The following is a 22,070-nucleotide window of genomic DNA, read 5'->3' as shown; positions in this document are numbered from 1 at the left end:
TGTATCGTCTTTTACATTATTTTCAAAATATCCGATACTGGGTAGCCGCTACGGTATCGTCTTTTACATTATTCTCAATATTTCCTACACTGAGTAGCCGCATATTAGTATAACGCATTTATTTTCTGATCTAAGACTGGGAGTTGTAACAATCGATTTAAACCATATATGGATTATCTGTTGGTAACGTGAAGGGAAGTGATATCTTTGATGAGACCTTAGAGGATGGTATTCACCGTTTTCTTCTAATGGTTTTCTTTCCTCTGAATTACCCGAACGCGCGCCGTTGAATTAAACAATGGTAAGATTATTACAAGAAAGTAACGTGCGAATGAATTATTATATTTTTGTTTCCCCCAACATACAAGATTGTTTATAACTGATATAAGTGTAAATCCTTTAACACGCGTATTCGTGCACATTCTAATTGATAGGACAAATAATAACCTATAATTATTTACAAGAGTATCGGTATAATTAGGAAGCAGCTCCCATCTAATCAGTTATGTTTGTCGAAATACATGTGCAGACCAAATTAAATGGCTGTCACTCCCGTCTGGTTAGTCCAGTCTACATCGGGACTACGTTTGACATTTCACTTGACGTTTTGCCTCGTTCGTCAAGGCGCCTCATTACAATTATGGGGCTTGAGATTATAGAGCACCCGACGTCACCGACTGATTTAAAATTGTTTATTATGTCTTAAATATTGGATCCCATATCAGTATCGATTGGAATGGATCAACAATTCGTTTTTAAAATGTCGAAGACTGTGGATAAAGATAGAGCTGTACGGTGATGGGCGAATAATGGACTACGTAGCATAACAATTCAGTTCACGGGGTACGAGATTAAATCGAATATCGAAATGAATACGGAACCCTCAGCAAAATGAATTGACCACGGGAAGTCTATCTCACCTATAAACCCAGACATCGATCAGCACACCATCCCAGTTGTACAATAGCATACTTATAAATGAAAGGAATGACATTTATTAATTGTTTTTGTATTTCTGTGGTAATATAAGGAGGTGTGTGTGTGTGTGAACTAACACGAGACTTTGGTGCTTCTGAGACCATTATATTAATTATTTTGATATTTCTATTAGTAAGTGCGGGAGAACCGCGCTACACGCAAAACCAAACCGATAAGACAAATATCAATTCAAGTGAATGGATCCGGGGATGTAGTAACATTGGGCAGTAGGTGAGTGTGCGTGAACTACAATTTTTTTAAACACCGGTTGCTTGATTTTGCATAATATAAATACATACTTTTCTTGTCGGACCTATATGTGTTACTCCTGATTACTTTAGTTATAAACTCATCCTGTCAACCGATTGTTTTGACAGCTAAGCTCTATATCACCCCTGTTCACTACACGTTTAGTATAAAGCAAGTGGTCGACATGTTTTCTACCAATGATAGGTTTTAGTAAAACATAAATTGTAACTGATTAATAAAGATCTTTAGAATAAGCACAACAAGCTAAATCAGAACAAAATGCAAGCCCATAATATATCTCTTTAAGGATATATATTACGCTGTCCTCATAATTACGTGACCAACATAAGACATACTGAAGGGAGGGGCCTTCATGACCCTGGGTTCAACTTGGTTCATGATCACAGTAACTTAAACCGAAGACGAACACTTTTCGTTCAGCTCACCGATCGATTTAATATGCCAAACGTGCTAGTACTTAACACAATTAGTGAGTACGTACTGAGATTTAGTAGTCCGTAAAATTAACTTTGGGTTAAACGCGGGGAAAAAGCTAATGAATTATAGATGTCAAACGTTTCTGAAAAATGAAGCAATTAAAGGCAAATATTCAGAACACGAAAAATAAACACGTAACAGATTAGGTTGAAAATCAGTCATCTATGTTTGAGCAAGCTATTTTAAGAAGTATTATGTGTTATGACCCCTTGTTTCGTTAATCCAGAAAAGATTACGCATAGGTTTGAGTATTTATTCTCGTAGAGATGAGATCCTTCAGTTCGTTATTTTCATAAAATATTTCTTCAAAGTGATTCGCATGTGGGCGGTATAAATTTGAACCGGATATTCGGAAGTATCCCCTTCCCCTCGTAGCTTCCATTTTCGATTGCTTGCAGAATGCTCATTGTCAGCTCTCACTTCCATATCGAATATTTAAAAAATTGAATTTCAACGATAATTTTTTTTTACACACAAACACACACATATTGTGTGTGAAAGCGCTAGCTAAGATGAAATTAGTTTTTTCTTTCTAAAAACCTCATATTTATATATCCTTTACCTGAGAATAGAATCTTTTATTTATTTTATATATATATATATAAAATTAAAGAGAGAGAGAGAGAGAGAGAGAGAGAGAGAAATGGGTTTAACGTCCACTCGACACAAACTAGGTCATTTCGGGACTAACATATGGTTTAATTATATTTCAATAATTCGCTTGCGCGTAGGGGTCTTTAGCAGTGGGAGGAAACCGGAGGACCCGGAGAAAACCCACGAGGTTGGACAGGCGACCCTACTAGTCACGTACAACCGGGGATTCGAAACCACGCCAGTCGACTCAATGACAGACTTTATGATACAGCGCTCGCACGCTAACCATTCAGCCATCCAACCCCCCATAAAATTAAAGATGGCAAAATAAAACTACATTTTGATACTAACGTTTTCACCGCGATAGCGGCTCTGATAAATGTCATCTTTAATTTCAATTATATATTACCAAATAACAGCTTTAATTAACTATTCTACCACACACATACGGCGTGTACACCATAGTAAATTCTTAAGGCGTTGAAAAGATCTTTGATTAACGATAAAATAAGTAAACGGTGTATATAGCCCCGGTGAATGTTGAATTTATACATCACTATATACAAACTGACTATATTCTTGATACTATAGATAAGTAACCTATATATACTAGCCTAATCTACTGTATATCGAACCAACAAGCCATACGTTTAGTTATTTACGGCCCCGTAGCTCGACACATACCGCGGATGGTTGACCGACAAGAACTTCTTCTTCGTTAATAATCGTATTGGAAGGAGTGGGTTTCGATCGTGATGAGTTAGAAATGGATAACGTGCGTGCCAAGCAGACCGGGGGTACACGTTGCTTTAGTAACGGCAGAAATTACCGTTCGTCTGCTAGTGTTAATGGCTTCTTCAAGCAATCCAACATGTTTCGATTTATATTGATTCGCAATTTTGTCTTCACGTCACGCAAAATACCCGTTGCGACAATAGAGGCTTCAATGCTCGATCTCCCTGCTAAATCGTTGTGTCGTCTTGCCTTTCCACTTTCTGATTTGAAACACTACCTTGAGTGCTTATTGCCGTAAACAGCTATTCAGTCAATAAAGGGATATTGGTATCGACTTACATTTGCTGGAAAAAAATAGAGTCTTTAATATCTTAATTAGTTTTTATCATATCAATCACGTTTATTTCAGTGTTAAGCGAGAGACCAACAATAGAGACAATCAAAGCTAATAATATAAAGCGATCAATATACAGCGACTCGCGCTAATTAACTATCTATTGTTAAAATCATGATAGATGAGTCTTTAATTCCATTACTCAATAACTTTTGTTTGTTTAATTCTGTAATCGAAGAGAAAGATATAAAAAGTAAGAACGATAGTTGATTGCCCTCACCGTTCAAAAAGCAGTCATCGTGTCAGACTTCCTTAGCAGTACAGAGTCAAAACCACATGACAAAACAACACCAAGACCAGAAACTGTTCACAACATTCGTGCAAATGTTGATCCTCTCCAAAACAAAAATAGAGCCGTAGAATTTGCATGGATACCATCACATGTCGGCATAGCAGGAAATGAGTCTGCGAAACTGACTTAAAATACAACGTTCAGTAATTCATTATCATGGTTAAAACTAAAATTAAAGGGACTATCCCGATTTGAACAAAATATAGAGTCGTTTGGACGTGAACGTCAAAACTGCTTATCCGGACAAGTAACCCGTTTAAGATTTCGGGTCAATTGTTTCGTTGGGTAACCTGCTAATCGATTCCCATTCCTTTAAAGGTCTATACAGTGAATGACCCATGTGCTGTACTTGATAACAAAAGTTAAATTTCACCTACACATTATTTTTATAAAATAAAAGTCTGGTTTTATCCAGACACCGCCTAATATAGCTTGGGACACCGGTCTCCATTTCCAGATTAATACTGACGGGTTTAAGTTGTTTGACAATGTATCACATATATTGAGTTAGTTGCTCGGCCCTAAGGTAGAGGATTTTAAGGGATTTTAACACAAAATTAAACAGTTTTATTCTCAAAATATTATCGGGATTGGCCCTTTAAATCAGAATGGAAAACTGGGTTGGCCAAAGCAAATACCTTTAGATTCAAATTAAATAACGACTTTGTTGTAAAGATGGAGATCAATCACCCATCGCGCAAAATTTGTGGGTTAATCACAAGACTTAGAACTAAAGATTTAATTACCGACTATAAATATAAGCCAGTGAAGTGCGAATGCGGCCACATTTTGACCGTTAATCATGTCTTCATTACATGCAATAAATTGGAAGATAAAAGACTTCGTGTAAGAAGTTTAATATGTCATATAAAATTTATGGAGCGATCTCAAAATTCAAAGCAGAATCGGGAATTAACTGGTTAAGTAAATTGCGGAAAAAGAGCACTAGTCATGGAAAGATAACTGGTTGTGTAGACCAGATTGACGGCTAAGTCACCCGGGTGCTTTAATAATATCAGAATAGATTGACATTAAGATAGGGAACTACATATATAATTACAAAGGAAGGAACTATTGTTGTAGGAGAGTATGGCGGTTCAATCTACTGTATGATTTAATATATAGTATAATCAAAAAATAATGACAAATGGAATAGGGATCTACACAACCATTAGATTTATTAACAATGACAGTGCATATACATCTATATAATTTGTATGCAGTGTAAAGTACTATTCTTATAAATGTTTGAATTGTTCTGTTCTGTGTTGCTGCTGGCTCTTATTTCCCTCTTCAGGTAACTTTTATCTGGGAAGAGTCACAAACAAAGAAAATATTGAATGGACTACAGAAAATAAATCATTTTAAATACCGAAGTTGTGATCTGTGTCAAAGGACTTTTTAACTAACTTTTATTATATGGAAATAACCACACGAACATTTTTATTTGTAAATACTCCACGGATCCAGCTATGTGGCTTTTACTGCGAGAACTTCGCTTTTCCACATTAAACAACTGGACCTCCTGTTTTAACTTGTTTTCATTATGACAAAGTGAGAAGATGACCCACCCTCTCTTCTCACGACAGCGATTTTAAAACTGTGTTTTAAAGTGACTTTTAGATATACAAGAACTTTTTATTTTTTTGTAATTTTTGTTTACTTATCTTCTATATATTACTCATTCTTATGTTAATAACTTAATTAAATTAACCTGTCCATCATATCATGCCTTATGTATTGGACGTTACATTTGTAATAAACAACCACAACAACGTTGATTGCCTAGTGTTTTCTTCGTCTATAGAAGTGGAGAGGTTAACGTCCACTTTAATACAAGAAGAAAATACAGGCATACATTGGATTTAACCTCCACTCAAAACGAATTAAACTACGAGGTTGGACAGGCACCCATACTATACTTGTCGAAACCACGCCACTTGACTCACCTCGTGGGTTTTCTACGGGTCCTCCGATTTCCTCCCACTGCTAAAGATCCCTATGCGCAAGCGAATTGTTGAAATAAAATTGAACCATGTGTTAGTCCCGAAATGACATAGTTTTTGTCGGGTGGGACGTTAAACCCCATATCTCTCTCTGTCTCTCTCTCCCCACTTGACTCATCAAGCTCATCATTCTGCACACATAGAACTATCTAATTTCGAGAATAGATCTCTGCCCTGAATGGCCGCCATATCATAAAATTAGTATACTATTTTGTAATGTGGTTCTACTCCGTTTCACATCTGTCATACACATAGAGACTAAATAAAGCTTTTCAATTTTATTAGTCGATTTAGGAATTAAATGAGGTCAACTAGCTTACTGTCTGTTCTCAAGCGGAGCTAATTGTAGACCGACAGCGTAAGTTTAGTTTGGGAGCTCATTCGACAAATTATGTTATTGTTCTTCAATAATTCCATTTATCGCTTGTATGCATCACATCAAATCGTGGTTCGAAATTTGCGGGTTTAGAAATACATTTCATAAAGAACTGTATTACTTTCTCCAGATTTCCAAGCATGAACGCACTGGTGTGGTAACTCGGCGACTATCAGTCGAAAACTTCTGAATTTCCATAGCGTTATACATTATAACCAAATGAAAAATCCTTGCAAATTTAAAACGAAATCAACAAGAAAAGTCTGTTGAGTGTTCAACAGAAACGTTGAACGGAACAATGGACGCAGGTATGGGCAATAATTGCTGAGGTCTGTCATTGGCTGGTTATAATTTAATATATATATTCGCTGTAATATCATTGTTTATTCCTAACCTTACGCGGGTATTTTCATTCCACCCTAGGTCGTTATTCTAGTTAAATTGGAAGTAGGACTTTAATGGAGAAGCTTCTCAATCCTGTAATTGTTTACAGATTAAAATATCAGACATCGCCTAATACAACATTAAACCACATACCTAGTCTATTCAATATTAAAACAGCCAGAAATATGTTGGTAAATCATGCAAGGAGACCATCATATCAATTTTAATACTTTTATGTTCAGTAGCTTTGAATGAACTGAGACAAAACAGCTTAAACAAAAACAGACCATTACATTATTAATGTTACTTTTCTGTTAGTGAAATAAACAAATACCTCCATGGCATTAGGAAATAATCGTTTTCCTAACTCTTCATTTGTATAATGACGATGTTAATCAAATGTTTCGGTGTCAATTGCATTTGAAACACACGATTTTGTATGATTATATTTCAATAAATACTTGTTCTCTGAGACACCATGTACTTAACGCACGTGTTCTGCAGTTTAAAATATTTGATTGTTCTTCAAATAATCACTTGGCTTTGTTTAATGACACTCTTTCGTCTTGGCGAGTCTTACAAATTTAAAGCAATGCTGTACAGTTTAAAAGTTAATTCTTGATTTAGTCAGTTTGAAAGACGATTCGTCGAAACAAAAACGTTTACTTGTAAATAACAAATACTTTTTGTTAATGTTGTTAAAACTATACAAGAAACTTAATATACGACATCTTATTAGGACTAACAACATTTTGCGCTAAGGATAAGAGAACCAATAACTTATTAGGACTAATAACATTTTGCGCTAAAGATAAGTGAACATATTTAATTATATTTTATGGTCGTTTCATGAAATCGTACTCTAAACAGGGACACAGCACAATTTAACTCGAACGAGGTCGACAAAACCCCACAGTTAATTCAATAACATAAAATGAACTATACAGCACTTATAAGGTCGCAGCCACATGTATTTCACATTTTAATTTAAAAACATTTAACACCCAAAGAGTATTGTTGCAAATCATCACAGGGCTGCTCAAGTCATCTTATGTAAGTCACAACAAATGCTCAGACCGATGTTTTCGATCAATTAATGCAACCACCCGTTCCTTGTCGCCAAGAGATGCCTCGTTTGTAAGAACATTGGACCAGTACATTGGTGAGACAGATATACTAGTAAGACAGATAGACGTCCGAAATCCTACAGATCTTTCGTAAAGTTATACATTACGTCGTCCTTTACATGTGTAAATGCGATTCTGGCCTAAAGAACATAATAAGGACTACTCAAAGAAGGAGTCTGAAATTCCAAGTATAATATATACAGTAGATACCTAGTCTAGTCAATATTAGAAAACCGTCAGAATAATGTTTGTTAATCATGCAAAGAGACAATGATATCAATTTATTCTTCTAGGTTAGTCCAGCTAACGATACTATCACGACACAGCCATTATACAAAGACTTGATTTGACTGGAATTTGTTTAATGAAATATATATTCAAATCATCAGGAACCATGTAATCTGGAGATAAAAAAAACGAAAGAGACGTGGTACCCCTTGTAAGTAGATCTTGGGAATCTTGGCCTGATCCTTTTCGTGGGCCCAGATGAAATCCCACCTGTAACCGAATCATCATGTGTAGTTGGGATTGGGCCTAAATACAATCTTTGGGTAAAGTCACAATGTCTTTTGCAGGGAAGCGTTCAAGGTGAAATTCATCCAAAGGAGAAAGCTCAGGGTATTAGAAGTAGAGTGGCATGCATGCGCATCCTGGCCCGCTTTGCCATTATAGCTACGATTTTATTCACACATTAACCGAAGTCGTTAATTGTTATCTAACTGTTAATCGATTAGTTCACGTATGTTGATACATCGTTAATCGCTATTTCCTCTAAATATCCATTTCAGTCTTATTTGTTTCGTACTCTAGAAATATCGGAAAATAATTTGTTGGAATGAGAACAAGAGTAAAATTATTTGACAGAGTTGGGGATACATTTTTTATGCTAAACAGTGGCCAGATTGTACAATTAGACGACATGTCATTCACCCGTCTGTAGGCTAGAGTGTTTTTTAAGACACTGACGTAAATTCCCTTCCGAAAAAAAAAAAAAAAAAAATATGTCTAGCACTTAAACAATGAATTATTTTTAACGGTGGTTTCAGAAATATGACACTAAAACTACTCCTACGTTTCTAAGAGAAATGACGCACATGACACAGTCTCTTATTGTCTTTCGTTTCAACACTTGACACCCGGCTTTAGACAACACATCCGTTAATTTTATAAAACTAACGATATAGATGTGAAATTATCTATTATTAATTTTAAAAAAAATCAATCATTAACTAATTTACTGGTCAGATTCATTTACGATAATCTCCAATATTTGCTTTGAGCACACGTCTAGTCAAACCGGAAATGAATCGGTTTTCGTACAAGATACAATCGATAGGTATTTATAGGGAATGTAAATAGAATAAAAATATGACGATATTATATTTCTTTGTTGTAGGACACAAGAGGCAATTATTTACCAATTTTTTACCATTAAATATTACTGATCTGTGCCCGTTAAGGAAAAACGTGCAGCGAGATCGTGCGAACGGGGATATCTTTTATCATAGACCATAAAAGGAATATCAAGTAGTGAATGTTATTTAAATTAAATATTAACAATCACCGATGTTTTCTCATGCATTAATTGAAGGTGTAATGTTTCATCTAATTACGTAATTAGTTTAATGGAATTGTTGTGCCTTTTATTTTCAATATTGATTTTCGTTTTTGTGATGATAATAGACAAAACCCTTTTTCGATTTTTTTCACTGTATTTTAAATGTAGCGTGATAAAATATCATTCCCTTATAATCGTTGGCAGTCTGGATTTGTATTTCATTCTGAATGTATTAACTAACGACGTCGTACTTAAAACTTTATACAAATTCTGAAAGAAAGGGGGGACCGCAAGATGCTTGACAAAGGAGTGAAACTGATTTACTGTCTGTTTTAACCAATGAGATAAGACAGATGTTTAAAGAATGCAACCATTTAAATTAAGGTATACAACTAGAGCCTATTCAAAATATGCCGAGCAGGCGATCATGAACTTTATTTGATTTAAAGCCGCTGATCTTCATTTTTCGGACAATATCTAATTTGTTTATATACTTAAATTTACTATTCAACATCAAATAATTAAAACAAAATAGACACAGTGGGTAATGTCCAAGTTTTATTCAATCGGATAAAATAAGAGGTCCATCAAAAGATTTCAGTGAAAATCATAGTTGCCGCTGGTTTGTTTTGTTCATGTCTCGTTTACATTGTCTGTAGGCGGTGCTGAATTTTGACAAATTACAATTCATAATATCGTTGAACTTAACGAAATGTATTGGAGTTTAACGCCCTAATCCCCCCCCATGGGCTAATGAAGACGGGTTGATTTGAATAGAAGGAAACATTATTTGATATTCCTTTAGAGTGTCAACGTTTGCGATATTATAGTTTGACGACCAGAGACTTTAAAGTCAGTGAATTTTGAACGGTTAAAGCGATAATTTAACATTCATAAATGAGTTTTGCAAAAACGTCGACGAAGAAAGCGATATCACGTGTTGTATAAAAAATATTAATTAAAAATCAAATTAATTTTTTAAAAGAGTAAATCTATCTTGAATACACGGTAATTGGTTTAACGTCTCGCCATCACATAACACACCATTAGTTCCAGAGCAATCCCTATAAAATATACATAGCTTTGTTTCAAACATCGTACAATATATATCATTGTCTGGGGATGCTACAACATTAACACTTTTATCTACGTTCACCATCACCGTGCGGGGGGGGGGGGGACATTTTGTCAGGACAGTTTATTTCCAGTCGGTTATGGAGGGTGGAAATTCGCACACTCCAAAACAAGGTTAGGGTTAGGTAGACGAATTCTTGGTATGGAAATGCCCCCCCCCCCCCCACACACACACCCAACAGCCGACCCATCTCGGAATCTCTACCATGAAGGGCTGTTAATGTGCACTATATGTACAATGTTCACTCTCAAGAGCTTAGGTTATTCCTTGAATGCAGTGTCTGAGATAGAACAGTCAGCGTTCCTTTTAAATAATATGATTTGTGCATGACCTGAACTACTATATGGAGTGTTATATCGTGATATTTTAATTGTGCTGCTATTAGTTTTACATATTGTACATCACGATTTGTAGAGCTGTATAAAAATATATATTTATACACCCAACAGTTTAATGTCTATATTATGTGCGTGGAATCACGGTTAGGTAGGGCACAACTTTCCGTCAAGGTTTAATGAAAGTTGGATACTATTCTTAACTACTTTCCGTTGAGGTTTAATGAAAGTTGGATAATATTCTTAACTACTTTCGAACATAAACACCAAAAAGATGATTATTGCGTTATTAAGGAAGTTCGAAAATTTTCGCCCGTTTAACGTCGGGTAACTAAGCTGGTTTCTGATTTCAGTTGAGCCCATATTTTATCTGTTAAAGCAGCTGTTGGATAGGGGAGGGGAGGGGGGGGGGGGGTAAGCCTTGATAAATCCCAAAAGCTTAAGACAGGCGATCATATTGGTAACGTTAAATCGCTGTTCTAATTTGTTCAAACTGTTCGATTCCTACAGCAACGATTTAGTCCAAACAATAATCGGAGGCGGAATGTTGAGTCAAAACGATACGTACTAGTTCAGTCTATGGACGGAACCTATAACAAATCCCACTGCAAAGAAAAATAAATGCAGGACAGAGTGACATAGTATTGAATACTGGTTCATCGCAGAAATCCACACCAGACTGCTAATTCAATATTTTGATCTTAATGAATTCCACATGCAGTTATTCTAACTTAATCCTCACGGATTTTGATATTATGATGCTATTTTGAATTATTGTTTTCTCTTTTATATTTTCTCTAGACAGAGCTTAGCATATTTTAGTTTTTATTATAGATGAAAATACACTGAGAAAGGGCCTAGATGATATATACGGCGCTATATTCATATGGCTATAAATATAAGAAAGATGAGTATATAAACCTAGATAGAACGATGTATTTATATCACGGCCTGGACTATACAAGAGAGCTCGATCTTGTCTTTAACCACATCCTAATGACGTAAATAGAGCGTTGTAAGCACGTCTTATTTCCGTATTAGCCACCACGTGTTTTATCAGGAACTAAAATAGATAAACCTTCAATATTCTATCTCATCTCCGTGTATAGTTTTACAAAAATAATCCCTGAAGTCCACAGCAAATGATTTATAATAGTGGTTGTATAATATCAGTGAAGTAGATATATAAGTTCTTCCTCATTCTTAATCTATCTAATATTTGCTCTTGTTTGCTATCGCCATTTTGCGTTGTTATTTTTGCTGGGGGGTAGAATGTATGAGGTTAATAATATGATACTACGATTAGCCAGTGAGATATTTCAGGACAGGATACATGTCCCCGAGACTGATCTAAGGACCCCGTCTGATAACAGGTGATTTTCGTGACAGTCCACTTCTGTCTTTGCTGAACGGAGTTCGCTATAGCGATTTGTGGACCAGGAACTACTCATATGGTTGTTGCTCTTGTTCTTTGAGGCGGCGCTCTTCGAAAAAGTTCAAAGCTCTGCCAATTGTTGTACGATCGACTATTATTGATATATCATACTTCCAAGATTCTCGGTCACTAGTCCGTAGTAGGCTCTTATTAAACACGGATATTGCACTGCGTCACATTTTGTTACCCAGACATCCGGCAGGTATCTGTGTGAAAGCTAACGAGGGTGACACGCTAAGACAACAAAAGCCTGCTGGGGGCCTATGTGTCCAGGGGATCTTACTGTTTTCCTGGCATCAAAAATTGTAAATGGATGGAACTTTTGAAGCAAGGTCAAACTTCATAAATATTCATCGGAAATGTTAAATATTGAATAAATCACATCTTTATATAGCCACACTTTAACAAACAGAAACTTGGAAGACAAACCCACGGCCAATATCTTTCTGAGGTAAATACCCCTCCCCACCCCTAACACACACTTTCTGCCATCGAAATAATGTAGTTTTTGCAGCAGGGAAGTAAATCTATAAATATTTTCACGGATATAATAAAATATTAGATAGGACACAATTTCATGATGTATCCAGGCACATCTGCAACACTTTTTTACTGTTTGCTTGTATAATAATAATAATGCTTTATTACACAACTGCATGGTCAATACACGAGTATGGTAAAGCATACAATACAAATTACAATACAATAATAAACATCAAAGAACATAGAATAAGGTTTACAGAGGTTACTGTATATTAAATTATATTATAGGTATATATATATAACGCCTTACATAGTAAATGGTATTTAATGTCTATTTTTAAATATTTTATATACGAACGTTGCAACATCTTGTATACATTTATCAACGTTCATTATATGCATTATTGAATCATTCAAACTAGTTTTAATGTGATGACTTAAAAAAAACTTTTTCTGAAGATTATTGAGGGCGGAGCAATGGAGAAGAACGTGCGTTTCATCTTCTACTTCTCCGCTAGTACAATTTTTACAGGTCCTCTTATCTCTGTGGACAAAGTTTTTTTTATGCCTCCCTGTCTCTATTTCAAGCTTATGTATTTCTCAATATCATAATTTGTCTTAATTTTACAATAAAAATCATTTTTTTGTGTTAGTTTTAAGGCAATTATTTAAGTTCTTAACAGTTTGTCCTTTTTCAATATATTTCCAATACTGAACATAAACATCCCTCAATCTTTGTTTGAACATCTGTAGAAAAGCGTCAGTATTCAAAGACTGAGATACAAACACGACGAACGAAATCTATTAAGCAAGTTTACTAATTCCAAAAATGTTTATCAAAATTATTAAGTATTAAATAGGGCACATTGAGAATAGACACCATGGATACAGTTATGGTAATTAGGAACATACCCTTAAAAATAAACTATAGATACAGCGTTTCTGGAGGTATTTAATAAATGGCTACCACCCGAAATGCCCGTCTGATTAGTTTTATATCTTGGATACAGCTCTTGTCACGTTTGGGAATTATTTCTTATAAATCCGCCCGGGATAGAATAAGTTGAAAGCGGCATCAGCCAAAGTTATGTTGTATTTAGTTTAGCTATTCTTAACCTTTCGTCAATATATTAAAGAATTCCAAAGTAATGGTGATCTTTTGCGTCTATATTCTATTCACCGATCGTGTTATCAACATTCCTATCAGTTCAACTACAATCTAACATCTCGTTATTCTTAATTAACTTCTTGATCATCACAAAAGCGCCAGTGATGCTGTTACATTATAATCGACAATAGAGTGCAAGATAAAAAAGAATAATGTTTCCGATATCTTGACCCCCCGACCTAATTTAGCGAAATACAAAATTTAAAGATAATTGCGCACACAGCAAAGTTTCTAAAAGAGATACTTGATGCGTTAAATCTAAATCGCAACAGTATATGAATTGAACCAACCTAAGGTTCGTTCGATTGACAAGCAAAATAAAATCGGCATTGCATATGTGTGCATTGTAAATGTATAACTTGAGTTTAAATTGCCATGCCTTTGATTGCCCTCCTATAGAAATCCCCAAACAATAGGCAATATAATGAAATCTTGATTGGATGTGATCCTATGGTTCCATCGATTAGCTCGTCTCAATTGTAGAAAGACCACAAAATCATAAATCATTGGATAATACTTGGATTGATCTCTACTCATCACGCAATATCTATTTCTAAATAGGATATTTCCCACCACGCATATGCTTTATTGTGACGACAATAACCAAGTTTAAAGAGCACATACAGCGAACGCATAAACATATTATGTGCTTTACGGTCTTGTGTTTTTGATACACCAAAACCATTCTTCATCTAAATTCATTCATAATTAATTGAGACACATTCATTCGATGTAGTCAATATTATTCTTCACTCGAAAACGATTTTCTAATTCCTGTAAATTTTCCCACGCGTGTATGACGTCAGACCAAGATGGATATCGGAAGTGTGTAATGCACTACACCTATAACCATTCTATTGTACAACTTAGCCTGGGGTAATGTGTTCTCTATAAAGTCTGCTTGTTTCTTAACCCACATAACAATCGAGCAGGCCACGGTATAATTTATGTATATAAAGTGGATCGTCATTACAGATTCATTTTATACTCTTCTAGAAACATCCGATATTATTTTAACCTACCGGTGTATCATTATTGCACTACTTTGAAACTTTATATTTATGAATTCTGAACTTGAATTAGAATCGATGATACTATATTTTATTTCCTTGAGCTACTGTTATGTATACTGACGCCGGTATTATAAATATTTTATATATTTTTGTTTACACGACAAATTGTAATGTATCCGTTATCTCAATTCAAATATCTATAAATAAGGTTTATTTAAGTTACAGACAAGGCACAAAACAATCACTTTGCAAAGCTGCAATAAGTAATTCACTTTTAACGAGTATGCTTGTAGGAAATCTGTGACTTGCCATTTTCTTTACTTGATCACACACACGAGGCTTTTTCACATTTACGATGGATGTTATTTCCAATCACAAGTTTAGAATTGAGATCAACCCAAACTGAGCATGGCCTGTTCACTTTCATACTTAAGTAACCTCTTTTATGTTTCTTCTAAGCAGCAAAATGGTATGTTACTCTGAATAGACGCATTGCATAAAACTTGCCAAATGTTTTTATTGTATATTTGTGACCAAATCTTCACCGCACGTGCTGTTCACCGCGACCAGCCCTATAAAATGCACCTCCATACCTGGTTAAATCATTCACACCACAACGTCAGCAGCATGCCACGACTCACGACAGCTCAGAGGAACCAGGCGCTTGGAAGTATCGACGCTGGCCACACTGCCCAAGACGTTGCCAATCATTTCCAGGTCTATGTTCGGACCATCTACAGGCTTCACCAACGCTTTCGGGGCACCAACACCACGGATGATCGCCCCAAAACTGGTAGACCAAGGGTTACCACAAGGCGCCATGTTGTGCGACAGCACGGGCAGAATCCCTTCACACAGGCATCTGAAACAGCACATCAGACAGTGGGAACACACGGAAAACCCATCAGTACCGATACAGTGCGCCGACGTCGCACCAGAGAGAACATCCATTGCCGTAGACCTTACTGTGGACCGATCCTCACCCCTCGCCATCAACGTGAACGTCTGCAGTTTGCCCAGCAACACCAGAACTGGCGACACAGGCAATGAAGAACTGTTTTGTTCACAGATGAGAGTCGATATTGCGTATCAACTGCAGATGGCAGGACCAGAATATGTTGTCGACGTGGCCTTTGTTATTCTGACCAATGTGTCATGGAACGAGACTCATGGGGAGGTCTAAGCATAATGGTTTAGGGTGGAATCGGCCTGAACTAGAGAGTGGGCCATGTAGTGTTCCAAAATCTTGGTCCCGAGAGGGGAGGCAGCATCACAGAGGTGCGCTACACCGATCAAGCTCTCAGATCCCACGTATCATACAACATTTCGCACGTCATCGAAACAACATTTTCCAGCATGACAACGCCCGTGCTCACACTTCCAGAGTTACTCCGGACTTTCTACAGCAGAACGGTGTCAACGTTATGCACTGGCCAGTCCTTAGTCCGGACTTAAACCCGATTGAACATCTTTGGGATGAAATTCAGAGAAGACTTAATAACTTCGTACCGAGACCAAACACGGCCGATAGATTGCGCCAGGCTTTTCTGAGTGTGTGGTTCCAGGTTCCAATGGCGTTCACCAATCGTCTGGTCCACTCCATGTACAGACGCTGCTGTTATTGACACTCGCGGTGGACATACCAGATATTGACATATAGGCTGTGTACAGACCCTAAATCTTCTCGTAATGTCTTGGAATTGTGATGAATTAATCACTAATGTGTCAACATACTGTTCACAAAAAATTGCTTTGATCCATTTAGTAAGTCGTTTTTATACGCCCACATTTTCATGTGGACGTATATTGTCGTCGCCCCTGTCCGTCCGTCCGTCGGTCCATCCGGCCACAATTGTTTGTGAACAGTCTACAGGTCACAATTTTTATCCGATTTCAATGAAACTTGAAATATAGGTTTATCACCCTAAGATCTAGATTCCTTTCGATATTTGCATCTATCGGACCGTAACTTCATGGATTATGGCCCCTGATTGTACGAAAAATCACTTTTTTGGCTTGTGAACACTGTAGAGGTCACAATTTTAATTTTTATCCGATTTTGTTGAAACTTGAAATGTAAGTTTATAACCCAAAGATCTCGGTTCCTTTCGATATTCGCGCATATCAGACCGTAACTTCCTGAATTATGGCAACTGATTGTACGTAAAAACGCGTTTTTTGGCTTGTGGACTCTATAGAGGTCATCATTTTTATCCGATTTAAAAAAAAACCGTACTATTATATCACCGTTACACCCTAAGGACGACTGAGTTCGAATTTCGTGAAAATCGGCCCAAAATTGACAGACAAAATGGCCGCCCCTCGTTCTCAAATTGCGTAAAAATATGATATATCAAGGTTGTGGACCCTATAGAGGTTACAATTTTTATCCGATTTTGTTGAAACTTGAAATGTAAGTTTATAACCCAAAGATCTTGGTTCCTTTCGATATTCGCGCATATCAGACCGTAACTTACTGAATTATAGCCCCTGATTGTACGAAAAATCGCGTTTTTAGCTTGTGGACCCTATAGAGGTCATAATTTTTATCCGATTTAAAAATACGTATTATTATATCACCGTTACACCCTAAGGACGACTGAGTTCGAATTTCGTGAAAATCGGCCCAAAACTGACAGACAAAATGGTCGCCCCTCGTTCTCAAATTGCGTAAAAATATGGTATATCAAGGTTGTGGACCCTATAGAGGTCACAATTTTTATCCGATTTTGTTGAAACTTGAAATGTAAGTTTATAACTCAAAGATCTTGGTTCCTTTCGATATTTGTGCATATCGAATTGTAATTTCCTGAATTATGGCCCTTGATTGTAGGAAAAATCACTTTCGTTTTAGCTTGTTTTCTATCCATCTCTCGAAAACGTGGGCGTATCCTGCCTGGCAGCCGCTGGTTCTAGAATGATTTGATTAAATTTCCTCTCTGATTTTGAAATCGTACTGACGGTTTTTTTTGCTGTTTAGTATATTTAAGACTTTATCCAGTTATGTGTATATATTAGTTTTCCCACACGGTTTAATATAATCCTCCATGAGAATGAAGTTCCCTCCTGTTAATTTCAACAATGCATAATAAATTAATTAGCAGGTAACTGTTTGGGGAATATAGTTTGTTCACTTTCCCATTTTTAGATCAAAGTTTTAATTGGCGAACCGTTCTAATCTAGTCACAATCTCGAGTATCCGATGCCATCGAGAGTTGATTATGGTCTTGTTAATTTGATTTGTTAATAAATGTCTGATTAATAGTTTATATAACATTTCAGGCCTAAGGAATGACCTGCAATAGGCAGATTTAAGTCTTGCATAATGTATGTTTAATTATAATTCAATATCGTCCCGAAAAGGACACAGTTTTTTTTTGAAAATAAACTTAATGGGATGGATTTCCGTGACGTATTTGATTCATTTTATAATACCTATTAATTTACACATTTATTCGATAAGTTGGGAATGAGTCACCGTTTTTATTGAACAGGGTGTAAATAAACATAGGCCAGATGTTTATATATCAGGTGTAGTGCATCACACGACCATCTTTTCTGATATAACCAAATGTTTTGTTGAATTGGAAAACAAGCGTATAAAATCGAACTGGCTGCATGTATTATCATTTTTATTATCGCTTTTTTGTGCTCTGTAATTATCAAAATTATAACTATATCTTTCTCTCTGTTTCACCACCGCCAGCTTATTCTTCACTGACCTTTACATCTCGTCTTGACAGCCCAAACGCAATCCGGCAGTTTTTAATACCATTGCCAAGCCATCATCATGAGTTGAAATATTAGTAATGTGCGAAATATGAAGAATTAAACTTATTTCTCGGGTGTAGGTTTCATGGCGTGATGGAAATTTAAATAAATTTAACTGAATTTCGTCTCGAAAACAAGAAAAAAATGACATGAATTGATTTGAACTCAATGTCACATTTATACCCTCTTAGTCTCGATCACTGAGATAGTCTTCCTTTCCAATCACCTTAGTGTCAGGATGAGGCTCTCGCCGCTCACACAACGTGATTATTGCCCAATTCACATTTCCTGTCCAGACCGGAAGTTCATTAATCTGTCATTTCCGGTTGTAAAATGTAAACTGAAGATGAACTAGGGTCTGTCTGTCTCAACAAAGGGATACGTCATAGTTTAAAATAGACGTTTCATCAATTGTCTGACAGAACTGTAAATGTCTACAATCTCGCAGTTATACCAGTGTGAACCCATGTTTTAAAAAGGAAAGGTCCCCTGACTATAATATTGTCTAATAACATCGATATTTTTATCTTTGTCTAGGGGATAGAAGAGGAAAATCGTTAACAATTACGATATTAGCAATAATCACTGTGGACACGATTTCTAGCTTTTGTTATTGTAGGTTATACTAAGCCCGCCGTGGTTTTCAATGGTGGAAGAGGCGGGAGGGGGGTGGGTGCATTTGTCCTAGAATTAGACAAGTTATATGGCATTTCCAAAATCGTGGCCAGTCGACGTATTTCAATACGGCAGTCCACAGGGTCGCGACAGGCAGCTCGGCGTGGGGGGTCGCCCGGGCTCGAAATGCTTTCAAAGATACATGATCTCTAGCGTCATTTTGGCGTATATCTGGGGTAAATGGAAGTCACTTTGCTAAAACACAGAAAGTGAAATTTAGCACAACATACGACACACCAAAGACACGTACTACTTTTACCATGGACCTTATAATGTATTATAAGATCCATGGTTTTACTGATGTAATAATAATCAGATGTACACGATTTTAACAGGAAATTTTAAGGAAGCTAATAAATGGAAAAACAAAAACCGTGACCGTGAAAATATTTTCATCGCATATGTTATTCATTTAGTTTTTATACGCCCACATTTTCATGTGGACGTATATTGTCGTCTCCACTGTCCGCCCGGAGGTCTTCCGTCCGTCCACAATTTAAATGTGGAGACTGTACAGGTCACAATTTTTATCCGATTTTAACGAAACTTGAAATATAGGTTAATATCCAAATAGATCATAGTTCCTTTCAATTTTGGCATGTATTGGACCGTAACTTCGTGGATTATGGCCCCTGATTGTTCGGAAAATCACGTTTTTAACTTGTGGACACTCTAGAGGTTACAATTTTTATCAGCTTTTGATGAAACTTGAAATGTATGTTATTACCCAAAGATCTTGGTTTCGCACATATCGGATCGTAACTTCCTGAATTATCGCTCTGATTGTACGAAAGGTCGCGTCTAGGGGTCACAATTATTATCCGATATAAAAAAAAACGTTCGAACTTATCACCGTTACACCGTAACGTAGGTTGAGTTCGAATATCGTGAAAATCGGACCAAAATTGACGGACAATATGGCCTCCCCTCTTACGCAGATAGTGTACAAATATGGTATATCAAGGTTGTGGACCCTCTAGAGGTCACAATTGTGGCCCGATTTTGATGAAACTTGAAATATTCGCGCATATCAGATAGTAACTTCCTGAATTATGGCCCTATGGCGTTTTTAGCTTGTGGTCCCTCTAGAGGTTACAATTTGTATCTAATTTTTTTAAAAAAACGTTTGAATATATCACCGCTACACCTTAATGATGATTGAGTTCGAATTTCGTGAAAATGGGACCAAAGTGCCGGACAAAATTGCCGCCTCTCGTACGCAAATAGTGTAAATATATCGTATATCAAGGTCGTGGACCCTCTAGAAGTCACAATTTTGATCCGATTTTGATGAAACTTGAAATATATCTTTATAACCCAAAGATTTTGGTTTCTGCCGATATTCGCCCATATCGGGTCGTAACTTCCTTAATTATTATGGCCCTTGATTGTTCGAAAAATCGCTTTTTGTTTAGCTTGTTCTCTATCCATCTCTTGCAAAATGTGGGCGTATCCTGCCTGGTAGCCGCTGGTTTTAGTAATTTTAAAAGAAAAAACATTGCTCGGAATTCCCCCGGCCCCCCCCCCCCCCCCGGACTAGTGTCAAAGCTGCCCTCCCTCTCACCGGCCCTGGCATACCAATCCATGAAACACTCTAACTAATAAATAAAAGTCAAGGCATCGAGATCGGTGTTTGTTATTTAATTGTGGAACATGGTGATTGTAGGGTGGGGCAGCGGGGGGGGGGGACGGATGCTTAGCGAAAAAAAGAGGGGAACGGGTATTCCCCGTCACGTACACTAGCTTCCCATTATATTTAAATAAACCTACTGGAAAAAAACTGAAACCAAGGACAAGGATCACAAGCTTACATGTATAAATATTGTTAACTATGCGAAATAAATGAAAAATAGTTACAATTAAAATGAACTTCTTAAGATTTTAGTTGCAAATGTAAGCGCTAATGGTTTGAACCGTACATGTGCAGCTTAAAAAAGACTGTTAAAACAGAAAATCGGTCACAAATTGCGTATAACAAATAATTACGTATAACAAATAATTAAGTTTGAAATAAAATGGGGTTTAACGCCCTACATTTCTGCACCAACCGGTCTAATGACGATGGATATGCAGTATGGGTAAAGGTTTGCCCGAACAGTGGCATTTCCGGTTACTCTTCTTTGAATCTGAATTGTCAAGTGTTTTTTTTACGGGTACACCGAAGAGTGCATGGTTTGACCTTGGTTTTATCAGACAAGGGGAAACTTGTCCAGAAAATACGGAGCAACTTTGAACCCGTGTATAGAGGTATAGGCGTGTAGCTCGCTTTCCTGTATAACCCTCTCAGTCCTGCACAACTGAGAAGACTGGGGAAACACCGAGCAGCTTTTGTACCTCCTGGTTAGTCAACGTGGCACCAATAAGTTTGAAGGTACCTATTCAGAAATAATTGCATTCAATATTTCAATACTTTCTCAAAGATTACTGGAATTACAAACAAGCTGTGTCATCTTCAAAATAGTTTATAAAACAACTTACCGTTGAGAACACCATGTAACAAAATCTGGATTCAGATTGGGTATCCAGTCTCACCACGAGATAAAGTATAGTACACCAACCAGAGACAACTACCCACAGAATTTATGCAGCTAATAAAATATATTGTTTTTGGTCTTGTGACATTTGGTTTTGAAATCCCGACTAATTATATATCTAGCAATATGTAAAATTAATTGCTCAAGTAAAGATAATGATAGAATAATCAGTGTTTATAATGATAATTAGTGTTTATAATGATGGTATTAATTGAGCCCGTATTTATTATAATCAATGACAACAATCAACACAGCAACAATATTTTATTTAATATCATCATGTACATAACATGACATTTTCTAACAATATTCATTAAGTGATCGACTAGG

The 22,070-nt window shown here is 36.5% G+C and overlaps 1 protein-coding gene across 1 annotated transcript in view; it reads right to left on the bottom strand.

The window, feature by feature from the left end:
* The window catches only part of LOC126812589 (uncharacterized), a 93,639-nt gene extending 71,842 nt beyond the window's left edge, over nucleotides 1–21,797 (bottom strand). Inside the window, exon 1 of the mRNA XM_050539051.2 lies at nucleotides 21,685–21,797. Within this exon, the coding sequence (XP_050395008.1) occupies nucleotides 21,685–21,699 (15 nt within the window). The 5' untranslated portion in view covers nucleotides 21,700–21,797. The remainder of the gene's footprint in view (nucleotides 1–21,684) is intronic.
* Nucleotides 21,798–22,070: the final 273 nt, after the last annotated feature.

The sequence above is a fragment of the Patella vulgata genome, chromosome 2 (assembly GCF_932274485.2).
Source record: "Patella vulgata chromosome 2, xgPatVulg1.2, whole genome shotgun sequence".
Lineage (NCBI taxonomy): Eukaryota > Metazoa > Mollusca > Gastropoda > Patellidae > Patella > Patella vulgata.
The sequence above is the reverse complement of the archived record's forward strand: the minus strand, read 5'-3'. Positions and strand labels throughout refer to the sequence as shown.